The sequence below is a fragment of the Gobio gobio genome (genome assembly GCF_949357685.1).
Source record: "Gobio gobio genome assembly, chromosome: 7".
In the NCBI taxonomy this organism is placed as follows: Eukaryota; Metazoa; Chordata; class Actinopteri; order Cypriniformes; family Gobionidae; genus Gobio; species Gobio gobio.
Window position 1 is genome coordinate 37,132,402 of NC_137103.1, and position 19,931 is coordinate 37,152,332.

At 37.0% G+C, this 19,931-nt stretch overlaps 4 protein-coding genes across 5 annotated transcripts in view; 2 read left to right on the top strand and 2 right to left on the bottom strand.

Moving 5' to 3' along the window:
* The window catches only part of piga (phosphatidylinositol glycan anchor biosynthesis, class A), an 882,343-nt gene that overhangs the window by 10,487 nt on the left and 851,925 nt on the right, over nt 1-19,931 (bottom strand). Inside the window, exon 1 of one of the 2 annotated variants that reach the window (XM_079821191.1) lies at nt 660-839. The exons of the other annotated variant lie outside the window; for it this stretch is intronic. The gene's annotated coding sequence lies outside the window, so the exon portion shown is untranslated. Of the gene's footprint in view, nt 1-659; nt 840-19,931 lie in introns of those variants that run through there. 2 annotated transcript variants of the gene reach the window in all.
* Nucleotides 1,227-4,610, top strand: LOC307129064 (uncharacterized protein). Its single transcript, XM_079821197.1, has 11 exons — nt 1,227-1,378; nt 1,552-1,676; nt 1,866-1,910; nt 1,989-2,099; nt 2,223-2,354; nt 2,654-2,734; nt 2,821-2,955; nt 3,186-3,237; nt 3,393-3,416; nt 3,512-3,538; nt 3,634-4,610. Exons 1-11 carry the CDS (start codon nt 1,360-1,362, stop codon nt 4,158-4,160), a joined length of 1,278 nt encoding a protein of 425 aa, XP_079677323.1. The 5' UTR covers nt 1,227-1,359; the 3' UTR covers nt 4,161-4,610.
* On the top strand, nt 9,398-14,422 carry LOC307129067 (uncharacterized protein). Its single transcript, XM_079821200.1, has 8 exons — nt 9,398-9,599; nt 9,757-9,863; nt 10,612-10,689; nt 11,078-11,206; nt 11,869-11,997; nt 12,103-12,231; nt 12,570-12,611; nt 12,825-14,422. The coding sequence occupies exons 1-8, from the start codon at nt 9,479-9,481 to the stop codon at nt 12,849-12,851; spliced, it is 762 nt and encodes a 253-aa protein (XP_079677326.1). The 5' UTR covers nt 9,398-9,478; the 3' UTR covers nt 12,852-14,422.
* On the bottom strand, nt 14,391-17,009 carry gja8a (gap junction protein alpha 8 paralog a; the record flags this gene model as incomplete). The annotated part of the gene is made up of 1 exon (XM_079821186.1): nt 14,391-17,009. One exon carries the CDS (start codon nt 17,007-17,009, stop codon nt 14,862-14,864), a length of 2,148 nt encoding a protein of 715 aa, XP_079677312.1. The 3' UTR covers nt 14,391-14,861.

Genomic DNA, 19,931 nt, shown 5'->3' on the forward strand with positions numbered 1-19,931 from the left:
CCCCAACAGGATTATGCATCAAATTACAGGATTATGCATCTTTTCAGGTTTTTTTTTTATAAGAGTAGTTTTGGGGAGATATAATGAATGAGTTTTAAATATTCCTTAGAAGATACATATGTCGATTAACTAATTAATCAATTATATAGGTCGTCTGACTGATTTAACAAGTCTGTAACAAAAATTAAACCTTTGTTAAAACTATCGTTCCAAAAAATGGTTTTGTTTTTGAATGGTATATTTTAATTATTCCAAATAACACATGAACAGGGAGAGAAATTGTGTTTGCAGACTATTTGCATGCATTCAAAGCTAGTTTGTACAAACACAGTTCTCATGAACAACTTGATGGCAGTTCAACTAACGAACACATTACAATTATGACAAGATTAGAGGGTTAACGTTATATCGATCACGAAAAGAGGAACCAAAGGAAACAAACATATATTCGGACACACTTTGGGAGCTGATACTTGAAACAGACAGCGAGGAGGTTTAGACGCTCCAGGCATATACGGTGTGGAAATTAATGGAAAATTATTATAGCTGAAGTGAACGACAATACAATCTGCAAATGGACAAGCAAACAAACATGAACATATCCAAGCAAAAGCCAGCAAAATCAATGTTATTCGCCTATCGAGAAGAAATAAAGCAACCTCTGCCTTCGCTCCATGAATTCTCTCCAGCGCTGGATACTTCTTGCCTGATCGTAAGCCTTCTTTTGTTCCACAGACATCTTCCACATTTGTTTTTTATCGGCCATCTCTCTCTTTCTGTCGTCGCTCGGCTAATGTCCTGTCCTTTGAATAATGCATGCACTGAGCGATCTCTTCTCCCTGTCATTAGTAGACACGCCCCTTACTGCTGATTGGCGGTACTCAGCCCAAGACACTTTTCAAAAGCAGTTTTGAAATACCACTTACCCCATCTGCTAAAACATATTTAGCACAACATGAGTGTCAAAACAATGACAGTCTCTGATTAAGCGTATCCAAAAAAACAACAAAAACAAATATGTGTAAAGACAATGACCCCAGATTCTTGAAGTCCGGTCTAGTGAGATTTTTCAGACTTTTGTCATTTTACAAATTTCAGAATAGCTGAAGCATGCCACAAAGATACTGAACAGTCAGTCACTTTTTAGTGGGAAATAGTTATTTGTGTCTCTCTTTTGAAAAAGGGTTAAAGAACAAAATGTCCAAGTATACTTTTAGTTTCACTTTAGAGCAGGGTGTGGTTAACACTGCAGAACAACAACATATTAGGCTACTTCTTTCGACTGCAGTGACAGTCAAGGATGTGTAGAAGTCAAGGAAGTGCTTTTATTGGATTACTGTGTAGATATATACATAAAATATGGCATTTGCAGCAGCTGGTATGTATTTGGCTTTTAAAAAATGTATTTCTTCACAAATTTCTTAGATGTTCTTTTGTATGGCTGAGCTTGTTAATGAATCACTATATTGGTCCAACAGCAGAGCTTTTTCAGTTCTTGTAGATTATAAGTGCATCTGATAAATTCAAAACTTTTTTAAATCGCTGTTGCAGAAAACGAAAGCACTGGAATAACTTCAAGTGCATATAGTCTCAAGGGCTCACACATAAGGAAGACTGTAGTGCTGTTTGCGTCGTACCCATTTGTTAAGCCAGATCTAAGTGCGGAGCCACAGCAGGTAATGTGATGACATCAAACATCTTTTACATTCAGTTTATTCAATATGCTAGCAAAATAAGCATAGTTTGGTGTTTTGTATTACTGGTTTAATATTTTTTTAAGGGCAGTGAAATCTCTCTTTATTATTATTATTATTATTATTATTATTTTCTTTTTTTTTTTTGCTTGTGCCCAACTTTCTTCATAGAACATTGTTCAAAAAATCAAACATGCTGGGAAAGTCTGTCATCAGGTAAACAAACACACATTAACTATTATTAATGATTTCTAATCAAGTAATATACACTGAATATGTTAAATCTCTTTTCAGTGGATCAGAATGGGTGCTACCAAAAGAATTCAGCAGAAAGATGATATATCTCTTGATGAGTCAAAGTACAGGATCAAAGAAATAGCTGCTGAACTGGAGAGAGTGATACAGGTAAACATATTTTACAATATTTTGAGTTAATTTTTAATAATTTAATATCTTTAATTTAACTTAACTTTAATTTAATAATAGTAATTTAATAGAAGTTTCAAAGGATCTGCATTATGCCCACAGTCCAGGATGTCGATGTCTCGAAAGATTAAAAATAAAGGAACTAAAGAGGAACAGGAAGAACAGGAATATTATATTTTGCAATGGGCTGAAGATGTTGAGAATATACAGACCAAACAAACAGACCGGGAAGAGGTTTGGATTCACCTTTTTTTATAAGTAATTAGTTTTAAGGAAATGTCAACATTTTTGTGATAACAAGGCATGATGTCATTAAGCAATAAGCGATAAACGACACAAATGTATCTCTTCCTGCTGAGAGGTTTTGTCCTAACCAACCAGGGGCAAAACGAGCCAGATATAGAACATATTGGTACAGGGAAAATTATGAATTAAACCTAATTGACAACATCAAATGTATTAGTTCATTTTACCATAGTTGTCAATAGTATTTGTTTACTTTCTCTTTTGTTTCTTCTCTTTTTTTTTTGAAGTTGCTAAACAAGGAAATTAAAGTTGTCACAGCCACAAAAATCTTGTCTGACTGGTCATGCAGTTTGAAAGAAATGAAACAGGTATGTTTGCAGAGATCATATGATAAGACATGTTCCTGTCATGCATAAGATTAAATCATCTCAGAAATCTCTTGTCTGTTAACTAGAACTCAGTATGTCCAAATGGTGAATATGAAGAAACACTGAGGGATCTTAAAAGACAGTGGAAGCAGGGAGAGTCCAGCATACTTCCAGTAATCGACTGGATGGTATGGACTGTGCTTCAGTCAGAAAGCTCTAAGGTAAATGATGATCTTGAAAAGTTGATCATGTAAAAGTAAATCACAAGTATGGCTATAGCCTAACTGAGGCAGTTCATGGCTTTTCAAAAAAACTAACCCTATGATCTAACAAACATATGCAACATAAGATTTACCCATGAGATTTTAACTAATGTTATAACTTGCATTCCATGAATAATACAATAAAATACAATACAACACAATAATATTATTGTGGCTTTATTGTGAAGGATTTAGTCCCGAGACTGTGGGTGAAGAGTAAACAGAGATCAAGAAACACAGGTGAGGATTGCTTTGGTCCTTCACGTGCAGTGCTTACATGCTTGTGAACTGTACAGACTGTAGTTTCTCTCAGAGAATGATTAGGCTATAGAAATTGCATTCTATTATTGGGAAGGTTATGTTAAGGTGTTTCCAACTTTTCTCCCCATCTGTAGTTGGATTACGCATTCCTAATCCAGGTATTTTCTTTAGACTTTCATAAACATATTTATTATTACATTTTGGTTACCATTTTGGCATCAATTTTAATCCAATGTTACTTAAATTTTTGCAGTTTGGAATTGGATTACAAAATCAAAAGGTAGCTACAGCTTCATATAATTGGGGCTTTCATAATCAATTGATATAAATATAAATCTAATACATTTATATCTAATTTTCCTTTTGTTCTTAAAGCGGTTGTAATTCTGGATCCAAAGACAGCCAACCCAGATCTCCTAGTCACTGAAGGAAAATATTTGAGAGCAAAAAAATATACAGGTCACGATCACTGGGAAGGGTACCAAAGGAAGCATACAAAATATGATGGCTGGACTTGTGTCCAAGCTAAAGAGGGTTATAACACAGGTCGTCATTACTGGGAGGTAGATGTGAGGAAGAAAAGTGAGTGGCGGGTGGGAGTCGTGAAGAAATCAGCTCCTCGGAATGGCTATGTCACCATGAACACAAAAACGGGGTACTGGAATGTGCGTCTGCAACAGAGAACTTTGATGGCTTTGACTGAACCAGTCACCAAACTCAACCTGCCAACACCCTCTAAGATAGGAGTTTATCTGGACATAGAGGAAGGCCACGTCTCATTCTATGATGCAGAGAAAAGACGACATATTTACACATTTAACACAGACTTTAGTGAGACTGGAAACATTTACCCAATGTTTGGCACCGTTGAGACAGACAGAGCGTTGGTGATTTCATCATAAAATGTATTTTCCAATGTAGTTTAATCATAGACTGTAAAAAAAGTTCACCCATGAAAGACTGTGAAAACTTGCATAATGCCAGATTGTCTGGTGGAGGAGAGGACACTTTTCGCAGACGACGTCCCACTGAGTGATACAACTGGGAATGGCCTTAATTTACAAGTATTTCCCTTCCCTTGAATTTCCCCCATCTTATTCCATGTCATGCTGCAACATAATGTTTTTTAGTCGTATCAAAACAGTAATCATGTACATGGGTAAATTTTACCCGTTGGCTGTTTTAGGTAGGCTACAATGACCCCTGGCGGTTCTAGTTTTAAAAAGAAGACACGCGTTTGTTGTATATGCTTTGTTGTATGTATATGCTTTATATGCACACTGTCATGATATTCTTCTGTTTGTTCATTAAAGAAGTTCCAACTGTTTTTTTTGCTTACTCGCTTGGCAGTACCTCTATCATGTGTTTTTATCTCATAAGGAGTCAACAGGTCTGCCTATAGGCATTCACACTGACTTGTTTCTTATTGAAGACCTTCTACACTCAAAAAAATATTGGTTTATAAAATTTACAAAAACTCTTCCCACCATTGTTAGGTATTATATTACTGTCTGTTGCAGAATTGAGACAGAATTCTTTTTTTTTATGATATAGGCCTATGTAAATGTGTTAAATGTAAAAAATTAAGGGCTATTACATTTTTTTAAATTTGATTTGTAACTCATGTGACAATGCAGGAAGTAGTTATCTACCCTCCTGATATTATAGTTCAGACAATCAGGAAACTACAAAAAGGAACAAGGAAGAGGGAAGTGTGTGATAGGCTAAAACGTTTTACAGTAATTGTTTTTTTTTAAATAGTTTACCACTTACCAGGTAAGTTACAAAACAGGAAATAGGAACATTTATGTTATGGACATAGGGCTTGTAGTAAAATTCCAAACGTGCAAACTCATGGCCACAAGGCGATCCCTCACATTGTCAAAAGTTTTGGGGTGCCTGCTTTTACATGGACATGAACTTTAATGACATCCCATTCTTAAAGGGATAGTTCACCCAAAAACGAAAATGTTATGTTTTTCTGCTTACCCCTAAGGCATCCAAGATGTAGGTGTCTTCGTTTCTTCAGTAGAACACAAAAATGAAAATGTTTAACTCCAACCGTTGCTGTATGTCACTCATATAATGCTTGTCAATGGAGACTAATTCTATTAGAATAAAAAAAACATGGACAGACAACTTCAAATTAAACCCCGCGGCTCGTGACGACACATTGATGTCTTAAGACACGAAACGATCGGTTTCTGAGAGAAACCGAAAGTTATTTATGCAATTAATTTCACCTCAAATCAGACGAACGCTTTAGCTCTCCAGACTGCCATCACTTCCCGTAGGTGAGGTCAAAATTCCGGCCGGGTCATAGATATGTATACGTAGATTCCTCATTAGTGCCTGCGTGGATCATGGCGTGGATCGCTCGAATGAGGAATCAGTAAAAGCCGTTTTTGTAAAAATAAGCAAATGATTGGCTCATAACCACGCGACTCCCTGTCGCATAGTAGAGAAATTACCGTATAGACCCAAGGAGAAGCTCGCAGGCAATCTTTTACTGTCTATGAGGCAATCGGGGGGACGTGGAGGCATAAAGTCCGATAAAGTCAAGGGAGAAGCATGGGGAGAAGGCCATAGAGAGCCAAAAGCAACAGGACAAAATATTTCAACAACGTGATTCAGATTTCACTTTGCACAACTACTAGATGGCTTAAAACTGTCAGACAGGTTGCTCACGTCACATACGTCGTCAAGCTCAGTCTGAGGCTGCGCAGTACGCTCAGCCATCAGGAAGTGAGTGCTTCTAATTGACTTCACTTTTCCCCGTCGAAGCCTATGGGGTCGCTGTGTCCATTTCTTTTACTGTCTATGCATTTAACCTGAATTCCTATGGCATAACATGGGCTTTTATAGCTTAAATATGCTAAATTAGGCGGACGTGCTTTTAGGCGCGAAGCGACCCGATTGGTGCACGCATCCATAGGTTCGTACAGTTGCCGCGGCACAGCCAATTAGCGTGCTTGTACGCTCTGCCTGGGTCTGCTGTGCAGCTGCACTGCGTTTTGCATTATATAAAATTATACGGATAATTTTTGGCTTCATATTCTTGAGAAAATGAGTTTTCCCATAAGCGTAAGCTAACTTACGTAAATACTCGTTCCCTTCTCTCAGCGAACCGAGGTTACGTTAGTAACCGAGAAGTTATGTTTATTAACCGCTAGAGTGCAAAAAGTTACGGACTGCAGCTTTAAAGATGAAACCAATGTTTTGTGCATTTCATAATGTTTATTTCTAATACAAAAGTCCTCAAAGTGATGAAAAAGAAAAATGCAATAAATCTTTTTTTGATAAAAGAATATGATTTACAAAAAACCTAGCCCGTTTAATTACTATTTTTTTCCCTTTTGTATTTCTTTCATGCACCTGTTCTGTATATTATAATGCAGGGATTTTCAAACTGTGGGTCCCGCAGTCAGTTGGCTGCAGTTAAATTTACGTTTCTGTGTATGACACACACACACACGTTTGTTTTTGTGAAATGTATGGACATTCCATAGGCGTAATGGTTTTTATACCGTACAAACCGTATTTTCTATCCCCTTACACTACCCCTGCCCCTATACCTAACCTACCATCACAGGAAACTGCACAGTTTACTTTCTGTGAAAAAAACCTAATTCTGTATGATTTATAAGCATTTTGAAAAGTGAGGACATGGGGAACGTCCTCATATTTCACCCTCTTTTTGTAATACCTGTGTCATACCCATGTCATTATACACATTTGTGTCCTGATATTTCACTAAAAAACATGCCCACACACAACAAAGAAAGTTTAGTCTGGGAATGCACAATATACCAACGTTAAATATAAATCGCTATATTACTTATTCAGTGCGATTTTCAAATCGGAAAGGCTGCAATTTAATTTATAAATATATCAGCATTGTGTTTCATGAAGCGCACGTGCGTGACTTGTTGTGATAACAGTTTTCAGCGTCTCAGACATAGACTGTCAAAACATTTTTTTCAAAAAATGGTCTCAGAGCAGCTTCATTATTAACAGGGTTTGAAATTAACACCCGCCAAATGGTAAAAATCAATTGTGGCCATAGGTGTTTACTCACTTTTTATATAGGAACGCGCTCATGCGCCGTCTGTGAATATGGGACTCCTGTCTGTGAGACACACGCAGAATCAAGTTCTCTAGTTCTCTTTCGCTCTAGAACAAACATTAACACACAGAATAATACCTAAGTGCCTGTTTTGTCGAGTATCCTCATAAGAGCAGTCTTAAATTAGTTATATAACGTCTTAACTGAACTTAAAGAGTTGAGAGAAAATTAGATGCGCGTGAAAGACAGTACGTCATATCCGCGTTCTGCAGCCACGAATGATCACAGAACAAAGGGAACGGTAGCTTTAATGAGAATGAATCTATATTTAATTTATTATTTATGCAGTGCCAGTGCAGACTGTTTGATGACTTTATTCAATTTAAATTTTTGTATACTTCCTTCCTGTAAACAGGCCACAGGTAAATATGACATTTATTATAATGAGTTTATGTGAGGATTGTTTTACGTTAATTTAAATTAAAAGTAATTTTTTAAAAGCCTAATAAATGCTGAAATTGATATAGCTTTCAGTTATACTGTAATGTTGAATGTCTCTCATTAATGTTTAAAAGAAATTAGTAAATGAAGAAATTAAACCATATTATTGACATTTTTTAAATATTCTATTTTTTGTTAAGTTTACAGTCGACTGCTTTTTCTTTTGTTTTAAATTTGTTCTGCCAATTCTGTGTAAATCATTTGAGGCAGCAGAAACTACTAGGCTACTCTTCACATTATTTCAACATGGCCATTTGGCCGCTATTTTAATTATCAAAATTTTAATAATGTACCCTAAGTTTGTATTGCAATTAAACTTGTATGTAATTCATACTATAAGAAGGAAAATAAAAACTGCTCTAAATCGAATTAACGCCTCCCACCGCATTCATGCTTTGGTGGGTCTTGAGATAGATTATACTTGTCTAGGTGGGTCCTGGAATGTAAAAGTTTGGGAAACCCTGATCTAATGCAAAGAAGTACTGATAAAAAAAAAACTTTTTTTCTTTCCCTTTCCTCATTCCCGCAAGTCACTTGACACAAAAGAAAGCGTATTTATGAACAGCCAATCAGATAGTGAGGGAAATAAATAACCACCGGGGAAAACCATCCAAAGCTGTTGCTACAGTGCTGCGTACAGTCTATGGTCCCACTCCAGTTTTAGACATAGACTGTAAAAAAGGTTTTAGACACGCACTTGGGAACTTCCTTAAGCACTTACCCTCGGGGAAATCCCCGCTGCGATTTTGAAGTGCGGGAATTTTATGGACAGACCCTTGCTCCCTCGATTTTGACCGAGGGAGCGAGTCTACTTCATATGTACACTTCAGGCAGCTTCATATCCCACAATGCAATACGTTTGTGACGTATTGTGACGCATATCGCGTTTAATTTACCCCACCACAAACAACTCAACATGATATTTTTATTATTTTTAAAAACAACCCAAATATACCTATATACATATAGAATGTTGCATTAAACATTAGAACATTATTAAAAATAATAATAATAAATCAACTCCATAGTGGATTCGAAGTGATCAAGGGCTTAGGACGTTCCAGTTCAGTCCATTGCAAATGTTCCTCCAGTAGTTAAAAAAAAAAAAAAATGATTCAAGAAGTAACAAATTACAATAGTGCAAACACACATCTCGTATGAATCTATAACTTCCCAACAATATGCAACAATCATGGGATAAAAATGGAAAGAAATAAAAAGAACGGAACATACAGAGAGAAAAACATAATAATAATAATAATAATAATAATAATAATAATAATAATAATAATAATACAAAAATAATAAAATAAATAAATAAATAAAATAAAAAAACGGCACCCATAAAATAATCATGTAACATGAAAGATCTCATCATATTTCATCAAAAAAGGTGTACATTTTCTATTTTCAATTATTCTTAGTGATTTGATTAAATACTCTACTTCGCATAAGAAGTCTATAAAAGTAGGATTCCTGCAGTAGTCAACATTATGAAGCTGCAGACTCGGAGCCTGCTGCATCTACATTCCCGCACCCAGAGTCCCGCATTCTCAGGCCCCTCGTTTCGGCACTCATGCAACGTGAGCAATGACGCACATCCGAGTGAACGAGAAGGAGGGAAGTTAACGACGAGTGAAGGACATTATAAAAATGAACTGGAAAGTAGCACACCGAAACCGAGTATGTTCTGAAGTGCCCAGGAGTACAAATCTAAAAACTATGATGATTTTATCAAAGTGTATTCGTATTCTGCAGGATTCGCCTAGTAAAGGTAAAGCATACAGAACATTTAAACGTACAGATAAATGATTATTAGGCTACTTGTGATTATCCTGAGATGGTGATGTGTATTCATTCACTTCGTTTTGAGTTGCATATAGTATGCAGATTTCAGATTTACGTGCTATAATGTGTGTCTTCTTTTAAAGGACAAGATGTCATGTCTACATGGGACTTTAATATTCTTTCGAAGATTGCTAAAACAGAATATGATTGTATGTCTGAACCGTTCACAAAACCACACTTGTCTACACTGGTAAGTTTTTATACATACAAAAAGTATGCGAACCACTAGCAGATTCTATGAAAAATTTGAATATTTTATGATTAATAATTTTATAAAAATAAGAGAGATCATACAACATTTTTATTTAGTACGGTCCTGAATAAGATTTTACATTAAACATTTTTTTTACATATAGTCCAGTAGACAAAAACAATTGCTGAATTTATTCAAATGACCCTGTTCAAAAGTTTATGAGCCATTGATTCTAAATACTGTGTCGTTCCCTGGATGATCTACGGCTGTTTTTTTGTTGTTGTTGTTTTTTTTGTATTGTGATGGTTGTTCTTGAGTCCACTTGTTTGTCCTGAGCAGTTAAACTGCCCAATGTTCTTCAGAAAAATCTTCCAAATTCTTCAGTTTTCCAGCATCTTTTGCATATACCCTTTCCAGCAGTGACTGTATGATTTTGAGATCCATCTTTTCACACTGAGGACAATTGACAGACTCATATGCAACTATTAAAAAAGGTTCAAACATTTACTGGTGCTCCAGAAGGAAAAGAGCCAGCTATTTTTTTTGTCTTGTGGACTATATTTAAAAATGTTTTTAATGTAAATTATCTCATTAAGGATATTAAAAATATTAACTTTTTTTTATAAACTATTACGCAATATATCTGTCACACTGTTCAATTTTCTAATTGGTAAACAAGATGATAATGCTTACATTAGGATCAAAGGTAAAAAAAATAAATGTCTATGTCTTTGTATCCACACAGAAACAAAGCCTCACCATGGACACTCTTAAACGCGTTATAACAGACCTGGCAACACAGCTAGATAGAGTCACAACAAAGGTACATTACTAATTGTTACTGTTGGTACGTTTGTTTGGCATTTTATTCAAGCAGATCATCTCTTGACATGCCTCAATCCCTGTGTCCATTTTAAAAACTGTATCCTCCGGAGGGCGCATTTGTCGGCCGCATACATTAATAATGCTGCCTCATTTCACTAAAGGAACCATTACATTCCCACGTCATAATGAAATTACAACAATTTATGCGTCACAAGGAATAACGGTCAATTTTATAATGATTACTTTTTTAAAATATCTTTTAGATATCTTTTTTTGCGTCCTCCGGAGGACCCGTCCTTTGAAAGGAGACACAGCTAAATGATGACAGCTAAAATCATTCTTTTGTCCAGACCCTGAATAAGTTTTGCTACCATTTTCTATTATAGGTTTTTGGAAAGTCCAAAACGTACAACGTGGTGGTTGATTTGAGTTTGGAGGAGTGTAAAGTTTTTATTGTCAGATGGTCTGAGGAGCTGAAGTGTTTGCGTTCAAAATCCAGAAGCCACCCAGGCAAGGTAAAGGCGATTCAATGTCTGTGTTTGTACCTACTCACAGGGTCCAAATTTAACGCCTCTGAAATTGCCAAATGAGAGAAATTGGTTTTGATCAGCAAACAAAACACTTGTGTGCCTATAACTTTATCAGGAAACAGTCTTAATATTGCATGACTCCCACACAAATCAGCTTCTAAAGAACTCAGAACTCCATGGCGAAATATATTCCATGGAAGAAACACATTTGATGATTTGCATATACTGTTTTAAAGTAATCAGCTGCAAAATGTTCTTTCCAGGAAGTAAAAGGGAATGAGAAGGAAACAAGATAAGTTAGGGAGTTTCTGTAATTAGTCCATTTGGTTCATCAAAAGTCATTATAATATTGGTAATTAAACGGCCTTGTGGTTTAGGATATCTATAGGTATTGCCATGTTAATGTCAGTCTACTGCTTCTGGTGAACTCCATAAGGGGTAGTGTGGTGTTTCATGTTCTTGTGTCAACCGTAGATAGCCTATACAGAAAGATATCAGAACCACGAGCCAACATTCATTCAAACATATGAATGATATATCTTTTGGGATATATGACATGCATAATGCATTGCAAATTGCGAGTATTGCAGATACAACAAAGTATTGTTTAAAGTCAGTTAATGTTTAAATAATTTGTATTTCACCAGATTTCCAATGTTGAGCGATTCAAGAGGAGTCTGGAAGGCCTAAACATCAGAGAACATCAATTTCAGACACTGGCAGAAGCTCAGAAAGATTTCCGCTGGTTTATCCTTATTTTGAAGTCACTTCCAAAGGTCAGTCATGATAAAAACCTTTATTTCTTGACCATACTGTCATTTTAACCCCTTGCCTATGAAAGTGGATTTATCCGCATAGTTAATTTCTCTCTTTTCGTTTAGTCCTCAGTGTGTCAAGAAGGATGTGCTAGAGTAGAGCTGTTGAATCTCTACAGTCAGTGGAAGAAAGGGCAGCTGATCAGCATGCTTCCTATTATGGACTTTCTCATGAAGACACTACTTAAGGAAAAGGTATAATACAAGAAAGTATATGATTCTTGTATAAAAAATAGTGAAATATGCACACAACCTGTATCATGGCCCAGTTTGCCCTTCCATTTCAACCATGTAACTTAAAAATCAAGAGATTTTTGTTATTGAGAGACTGAATCAAGGGGTCTTTCCTATAAAATTTGACTGCCATTTGAAAAAAACTTCAGGTGTTTAGATGTATAACTAGCTCTAACTCAACTGGAATGGCACTCTGACACTGAACTTTTGTATTGTGCATGTATATTCATGTTTTCCACATCCAGCTATTTAGTGCCATAGATGAGCTATGTACATAACTTTTGTTTCTATGATTTTAGGATTCAATTTTGAAAAGGAAGCTTCAACATAGATGGAAACAGGTGGGACTTTTGTTTTATATACGTGTTATTTTCACTTTAGAATTCGTGGGTGAGCACATAAGAAGTTGCACATTTATAAGAAATACAAAATGAAACCATTCATATAGAAAGATAAACATGTCATCATCTGGAAAGAGAAACAACCAAGGCAAATGTTATTTGAGGTGGAACGTTATTTTCATTTTAACACTTTCTCTTTCTCTCCATTTATAGGATAACGGGCATTCTTGCATTAATTGAAATTTGAACTGCACCTTTTAAAAGACTTGATTATCAAATCCTCACCTTGGCATCACCATTTCACTAGTGAGCTTCAGCTCTCAGTCATAAAATGTGAGCATGAATGAGCGAGCCACCGAAAACCATCACAGACAACTTAGTTAGCGTAAGAAGCATTTACACGCTGTTAAAGGCTGTTAGGAAAATAATAAATGTAGCTGCTATGTAGCTATTGGTAAGGGGCAAGTGAAAGAGGACATTAACTTGCCAGGCCCAAAGCATTCATAGTGGACATGCTTACTTGTAATGCAGAACAGAAGACATTCGAGTGCTAAAGATGCTAGTCACCTTTCTGACTGACTGATATCAAAGTGGATGGAAAATCATCTTTTTCCACATACATCTAAAAAGATTTTAATTTAATACATTTTTATATATATTTTCTTACATTTCTTGTGTGTCTGCAGCAAACTGTGTCTATCAGTGCACAGTATTAAATGCACTTTATACATTAATATAGATCAGGCCTTGGTCATTTCTAGGCTTGACTACTGCAATGCGCTTCTGGGTCCAAACGCTTCAGAATGCAGCTGCACATCTTATCTTCAACGAACACTAAAGGGCCCATGTCACACCTCTCTTCATCTCTCTGCACTGTCTACCACCACTTGCTGCTCGCATCAAGTTCAAGGCGTTGATGCTTGCTTACAGATCCACCACAAGCTCAGCACCTGCATACTTCGACTTGCTCCTACGAGTCTACAGCCCCACCAGTAGCCTTCGCTCAGGCTTGTGGTACCTTCACAGAGAGTCATGCAGGGGCGTAGCCATCATTTCAGAAGTGAGGGGGACAGAATGTCAAGTGATATACCAGTTTTTTTTCATACCTTTGTCTAATTGACGGTTTTATTTTTAATCCTTTTTCTTAATTGGCTTAATATGCTATTTTAAAAGAAAAGTGTAAAAAACGTGAACAATTTAATATTGTCCACTAGAGGTCATAGAAATTCAATTTATTTGATCCAGTTTTACTATGTGACATTTTGTATGCCTTTTCTGCAAATAAGATTTTTATGTCAGGGTTAATTAATGTTAACGTATAGGTGAAATTAATTGAATACAAATTGTACAATATAGAAAAATAATACAGGGCTTCATCCATTGTAGTAGTACCTTTATTTTGGGTCCTCAGATAAAATCTTGACATAAAAAACAGTAAAATATCATTGTATGTGCAGAGCATAAAATTGTTGTTTCATTCAAATAAATATTGGACCTGCTACCTGGCATTCAGACCCTAGAATACCAGTTCTCAATTACAATATTCTGTCTTTTTAATGGATTTGGTATTAGCAGTCCAGATGTTACTGGAAAAGGATGTAACTGTTGTACACAAATTGATTGTAGATGTATAAACAATAACACACTTATGTTTACGGCCCAGGATCACTATATAACAAAGGCAAATGTATAGATAAATATAACTATTCAAAGCAATAGACAGATAGAAATCCAGAATGTGATACTGTTCACTCCTTGTGACTATGTTGCATGGGATTTACTGTATAATAAATAGAACAAAAATCAAGACTAAAAGTGATATTACATTTTTTTTTGTGTGTGGAAAATATCTCCTTAGGTTTCACTGTAATGTATAGTTATATAATATTCACTGTGTTAAGAGTTTGACTTCCATAGACTTTAATATTCAGTGTTTGTTGTTTCTTTACTTGCTTTTTAGATAAACTTTTTAGATAAAACCCATTCATCTAGATTAAAACAAGGGTTTTCCCGAGGGGGCCCAGGAAATTGAGAAATGTATGATATTTGTCATGTATAGAAAATATATAGCTGCCTTTATACTTCAAGAAAGGGGGTTCCTTTGCAAGGGGATCATAATATTTAACATCATGTTTGGCATTTTGAAAACCCCTGATCAAGAAAACATGTTTGTCAGATGGATCACCTGATAATGCAGCACTTGGGAATTTGGGGATGTTCTTTGCTTTTACGTTTCTGTTTGTTGTTGAGTCATATTGTAAGGTCATCTGATCTGGCTCTGCTGCTACCTTTGCTGAGACGACTTAATGATCTTGTTTCCTCTGTCTCTTGTTCCAGAGCTATGAGTGGAACATCCATCATCTCTATGGCCTCCAAGGCTTTTGACTCTTTAGAACACTCCTTCTTTTCCACAGAAGTATCTACAGAATCCTCTTCTTTCCTTGACCCATCACATTCCCTAAATACTTTCACCTCCTCTGGATCCTTCATCTCTAATGATGCCTCTTCCTCCCTGAAAGTTTCCATCTGTTCTGAGTCAACTGCTAGTTCTAAAACTTCATTTAGACCCTTGTCAGCTGTGTTGACTATCTCAGGAGATCTATTCTCATCTGTATTCACTTGATTTTCTAAAGCCTCATCTTTACCTGCATCCACTAGATCATTTAGAGCTCCACTCTTTCCTGTATCCACTACATCCTCTAAAGTTCCACTCACTCCTGAGTCTACTACATCCCTTTGAACTCCACCCCCTTCTGAATCTTCTACATCCACCTGAACTTTGTTCTTTGCCGTATCTACTTCATCCCCAATGGGCTCAATGTCAGATAAATTTGACCCTAAAACCTCCTCTAAAGCCTCAGACTCTTGTCCCCCCTTAGATATTTTAGACACATCAAGATCTCCAGGAATTTTCTCATCATCTAAAATGTTGACCTCCTTCAAAACGTCCTCATTTACTAAAGGCTCAATCTCACAAAGTTCTCTTTCTTCATCAGACGCCTCAATTTCGGTCCCTTCCTCAACCACATCAGGTAAGCTCTCTTCTTCTCTTAACCCATTGTCATTAAAGGTGTTATCCTCCTTTTCCCCGAATTCCTGTGAGATTTCCTTCTCTTCAGCTCCTGAAAAGTTTTCCTCTTGTGTTGGCTCAGCACCTACCAAGCTACTCTCTTTCACTGACTTTTCCTCAGTTGCCTCTCTACTGGCAAGTTCTAGATCTATATCCAAACTCTCCTCAAGTGATATTAGATATGTTTCCTCCACACTTTCTCCCTCTGATCGCTCCTCCAGTACTTTTGGTAAAGCAGTCTTTACGCTGTCTACCTCATCTCCTTCCTGAAGTAGCTCCTCTGGTGGGAGCTCTGATAGTGTCACCTGAATGAAGGAGGGTTGAGTCTCATCGCAAATGATGGTCTCCTCTACAGGTGGAGCTGTTGGCATAACCGCTGCCTGACTCCTTTTCTGCTCTGTCTCCTGTTGAGTTGAGAAGAACTGGCCCTCTTCCATACCGACCTCAGCTAATGGATATATGTCTGCAACCTCATCTTTCTTCTCCTCTTCAAGGCGCCTGTAGCCTTTGGCTTTTTGGACAGGGGTGTTTAAGAGAAATGGCAAGCTCCTCTCCGGTGGTCCAAGAGGCTCCAACTGCGCAGGAGCTGGTCGATGGAACACAAAGCGAATTTTCTTCAAGCCGAGGTGGCTGATCTCCACAAAGTTGAGGAACAATGAAACGCAAGCAACTGCCAGCATGAAAATGATGAAGATAGTCTTTTCGGTGGGCCGGGAAACATAGCAGTCCACCGTGTTGGGGCACGGCCAACGACTGCACTTGTACAGTGGCAGGATGCGGAACCCGTAGAGGAAGTATTGACCGACCACAAAGCCTACTTCAAACAGAGCTTTGAAGATGATATGGCAGATATAGGTGCAAAGCAAGGTGCCCTCGAGTCTGAACTTTTTGTTGCTACCCTTCGTGCTGGTCTCCTTGGTGGTGCGAACACTTCCCTGATCGGTCACTAGGGGAAGACGCTCCTCACCCATTTCCTGTTGGTGGCTAACCTCAGCTTCTTCACGCTCCTTGCGCTTCTCCTCCATGTGAATGTAATGGACAGCATGGCCAACGTATACAAGCGAAGGTGTGGATACAAAAATGATCTGCAACACCCATAGACGGATGTGAGAGATCGGAAAGGCCTCGTCGTAACACACGTTCTCGCAACCTGGCTGCTGAGTGTTGCATACGTAATCAGACTGCTCGTCTCCCCAGACAAACTCGGCAGCCGTGCCCAGAATTAAAATGCGGAAAATGAACAGCACCGTGAGCCAAACACGGCCAATCACAGTGGAGTGTTCGTTTACTTCCTCCAAAATATTACCCAAGAAGCTCCAGTCTCCCATGGTTGTATATTAGCTGTGTACAAGAAAGACAAATAGGAATTAGGGAGAAACAAGGTGATACAACTGTAATGAGTACATGTACTCATTATAGTAATGGCAATAACCCTGAACCTACCCCTAAACCTAACCTTAACCCATGTAGTTATCTTATATTACCCAGTACTTTCTTAGGTAAGTACACTGTAAGTACACATACTGTAAAATGAAGTGCAGCCCAAGTGTCTTTTACATAATCCAGTGATAAGCCTGACACATAAAGTACATAATAAATGCATACACTTGCTGTTTTCTTAATACAGAGATTTCAAAATATAGTTAGATATCACGAAAAATACTTTCCAAGTGTACCTTCTCACCAATCTGTAAACCTTTTTAAACAAAACTAGACTGAACTGACCATTTACAAACAGGACCAGGAAACAACTGTAAGACTCAGATATGCTATTGCCAAAACACAACACCAATGGGCTCACATTCAACAATATAAGCCATCTGCACATCTTAGACAACATCCTAGAAAACTGTTTTAAAGACAAAAAATATACACATACAAGCTATTGCATTAAAAGGAGAGCCAAGTTGAACTGAGCTCAAACGGTCACCTTTGCACAGTGGCGGATACAATGCAGTCCAGTTCAGTCTGTTGCTCCTGGTGCCCTGCGGGACGAATTGAACTCCTGTCCCCCAGTCACCCAGACTCAGTCCTCGTCCTTGTCGCACCACTGAGCAGATGTGAGCGAATGGGCTATGATGGCTGCTTTTCATGCCTGCCGTAGAGTCTAAGCTTCTAACCAGATGCCCTTTATGCACCAGACCACGAGTGTTGATGCAGAATACAATAGGATCAACAGACCCGCAGCCAGAGGGGCCAGAGGGACAGGACACCATCCACAGGCCCAAACCAAGAGCACAAACTAAAAAAATAAATTTAATAAAAAAGAGGCATGAGGTCCACAACAATGGCCTACAACATCATGATATATTTGCTGTAAGGATGCATCAGAGGATGAAAACCAATCTGTGGTCATTAAACTTTCTGTTCCGTTTACTTTAAATCATATAAAATGCATATTTAAAGAAAGGAAATTGATCAAAAGTGACAGTAAAAGACATTGTTACATAAGATTTTGCTTTCAAATAGATGCTGTTTTTTAGCCTTCTATTCAAAGAATTCAGATGAAATATATCATGATTTTCACAAAGATATTAAGCAGCATAACTGCTTTCAACGTTGATATTAATAATATTTCTTGCACAGCAAATCATCATATTAAAATGATTTCTGAAGGATCATGTGACACTGAAGACTGGAGTAATGATGCTTTGCCATCACAGGAATACATTTTAAAACTTTTAAAAGTATATTGAAATTACTTTACATTGTAGGCCTAGTAATATTTCACAATATTACTTTGTTTGCTGAATTTTTCATTTAATAAATGCAGCCTTGGTGACCAAGGAGAGATTTCTTTCAAATGCATTTAAAAAAAAAAAAAAAAAACCTTTTGAACTGTAGTCTATATAGTTTCATATAGTGAAATACATGCTGGCAGAAAATGGAAAGTGAAAAAATGAAATCTGTTTTATGATCCATGTACAGCAATGAGAACTGGAAAACTGTGCCACAAACTTCATGACATGGTTTCTCGTGTAAGGGGGAGCAGCATTTTGGTATTAGTGTTTGCATTTCACTGTATGAGTGAGATACACACAGTAAATTATCCACCCACAAATCTTCAACAAAATGTTGCTGCACTCTAAGCCAAAAGACCTTATGACAACAGTGATATTTCACAAAGACAGCTTTAGGAAATGGTGATAATAAAGCATTTGGGCACACACATGCAGGAAAGCTGGGTGTTGGAGGTATAAGGTTTAATGGTTTTGTGATAACGGGGCAACAGTGCCGCGCAATGGCATATTTATGATATCGGCCAGGAAGCTCAAACACACATACACACATGGATAAACTTCAACAATACCCTGTTAAAAAACTTCCTGCGCAGCTGAATCATTGGCCAGACACATTCTTGTCAGTGTTGGTTCACACCAAGATTTTAAACATTACGCAAAGCACCAATGTTTACAGGTCGGTAAATGTGTATAGTCTGAGTAATTTGTCATTTTTGGGTTTACATGTTTTGACTGTTTCTCTACGGTGACAGTTCTGATCAAGAGAGTGCATAATACAGTTGGCAAAACCCTATACTTGGGAATGGTTTATTTAAAAGTTTGGGATTGTTTAGCACTTATCTAAACTGTTGAATTATTGTTGTCAGGGGAAACAGTTTGTGTAACAATTTTCAGAGGGAAAACAACATGACTGACAGTCAATGGCCAATGTTTTATGCCACATAGACGGAGAGTTTATTCCAAGTTACACAATTCATTTCCCCATTCTGCACAGTATCTCTCATAAACATTTGACTGGTTGCTGTGTACATTAGGACCAAACATCAAGATAAAGAGAAGAGCACAATTAACCAACTGCTTAATGGAAGACTGAAGTCCGTGTCATTTGTGTTGTCCTTTTATATGCGTGCTAAAATCTATATTAACAACAAAAGTGGACAAACACTTTACATTTGTCATAATTTAATGAAATTATGATGCAATGCTTAAAATTATAGCTTTTGTCCTATATAATTTTGCCCCCTCACCAATAATCATAAATACCGGCCATTGACTATAGTATGTTGCACATCATATGTGTCTTCAGTTAAATGTCAACAAAGGACATGGAGTTTTTATTGAAAGAAAAAAACATTAGCAAACACAACATCAACCCGGGATCCCCAAAAATGAAGGATTATAGAATCAGAAACAGAAACAGAAATATATCAAATATATCAAAACAGAAATATTAATAATAGTAATGCATAAAATGCTGTGTAATATTTCAGTGACTTCATGGTATACCCT

What these genes read in the sequence shown, in the direction of transcription:
- LOC307129064 (XM_079821197.1), top strand. An exon ending in ATTACGCATTCCTAATCCAG is followed by an intron (nt 3,417 to 3,511) that starts GTATTTTCTTTA and finishes AAATTTTTGCAG; the next exon opens with TTTGGAATTGGATTACAAAA. An exon ending in TTGGATTACAAAATCAAAAG is followed by an intron (nt 3,539 to 3,633) that starts GTAGCTACAGCT and finishes TTGTTCTTAAAG; the next exon opens with CGGTTGTAATTCTGGATCCA.
- LOC307129067 (XM_079821200.1), top strand. Translation starts at nt 9,479, where the DNA reads ATGAACTGGAAAGTAGCACACCGAAACCGAGTATGTTCTGAAGTGCCC. An exon ending in AACCACACTTGTCTACACTG is followed by an intron (nt 9,864 to 10,611) that starts GTAAGTTTTTAT and finishes GTATCCACACAG; the next exon opens with AAACAAAGCCTCACCATGGA. An exon ending in TAGATAGAGTCACAACAAAG is followed by an intron (nt 10,690 to 11,077) that starts GTACATTACTAA and finishes TTTCTATTATAG; the next exon opens with GTTTTTGGAAAGTCCAAAAC.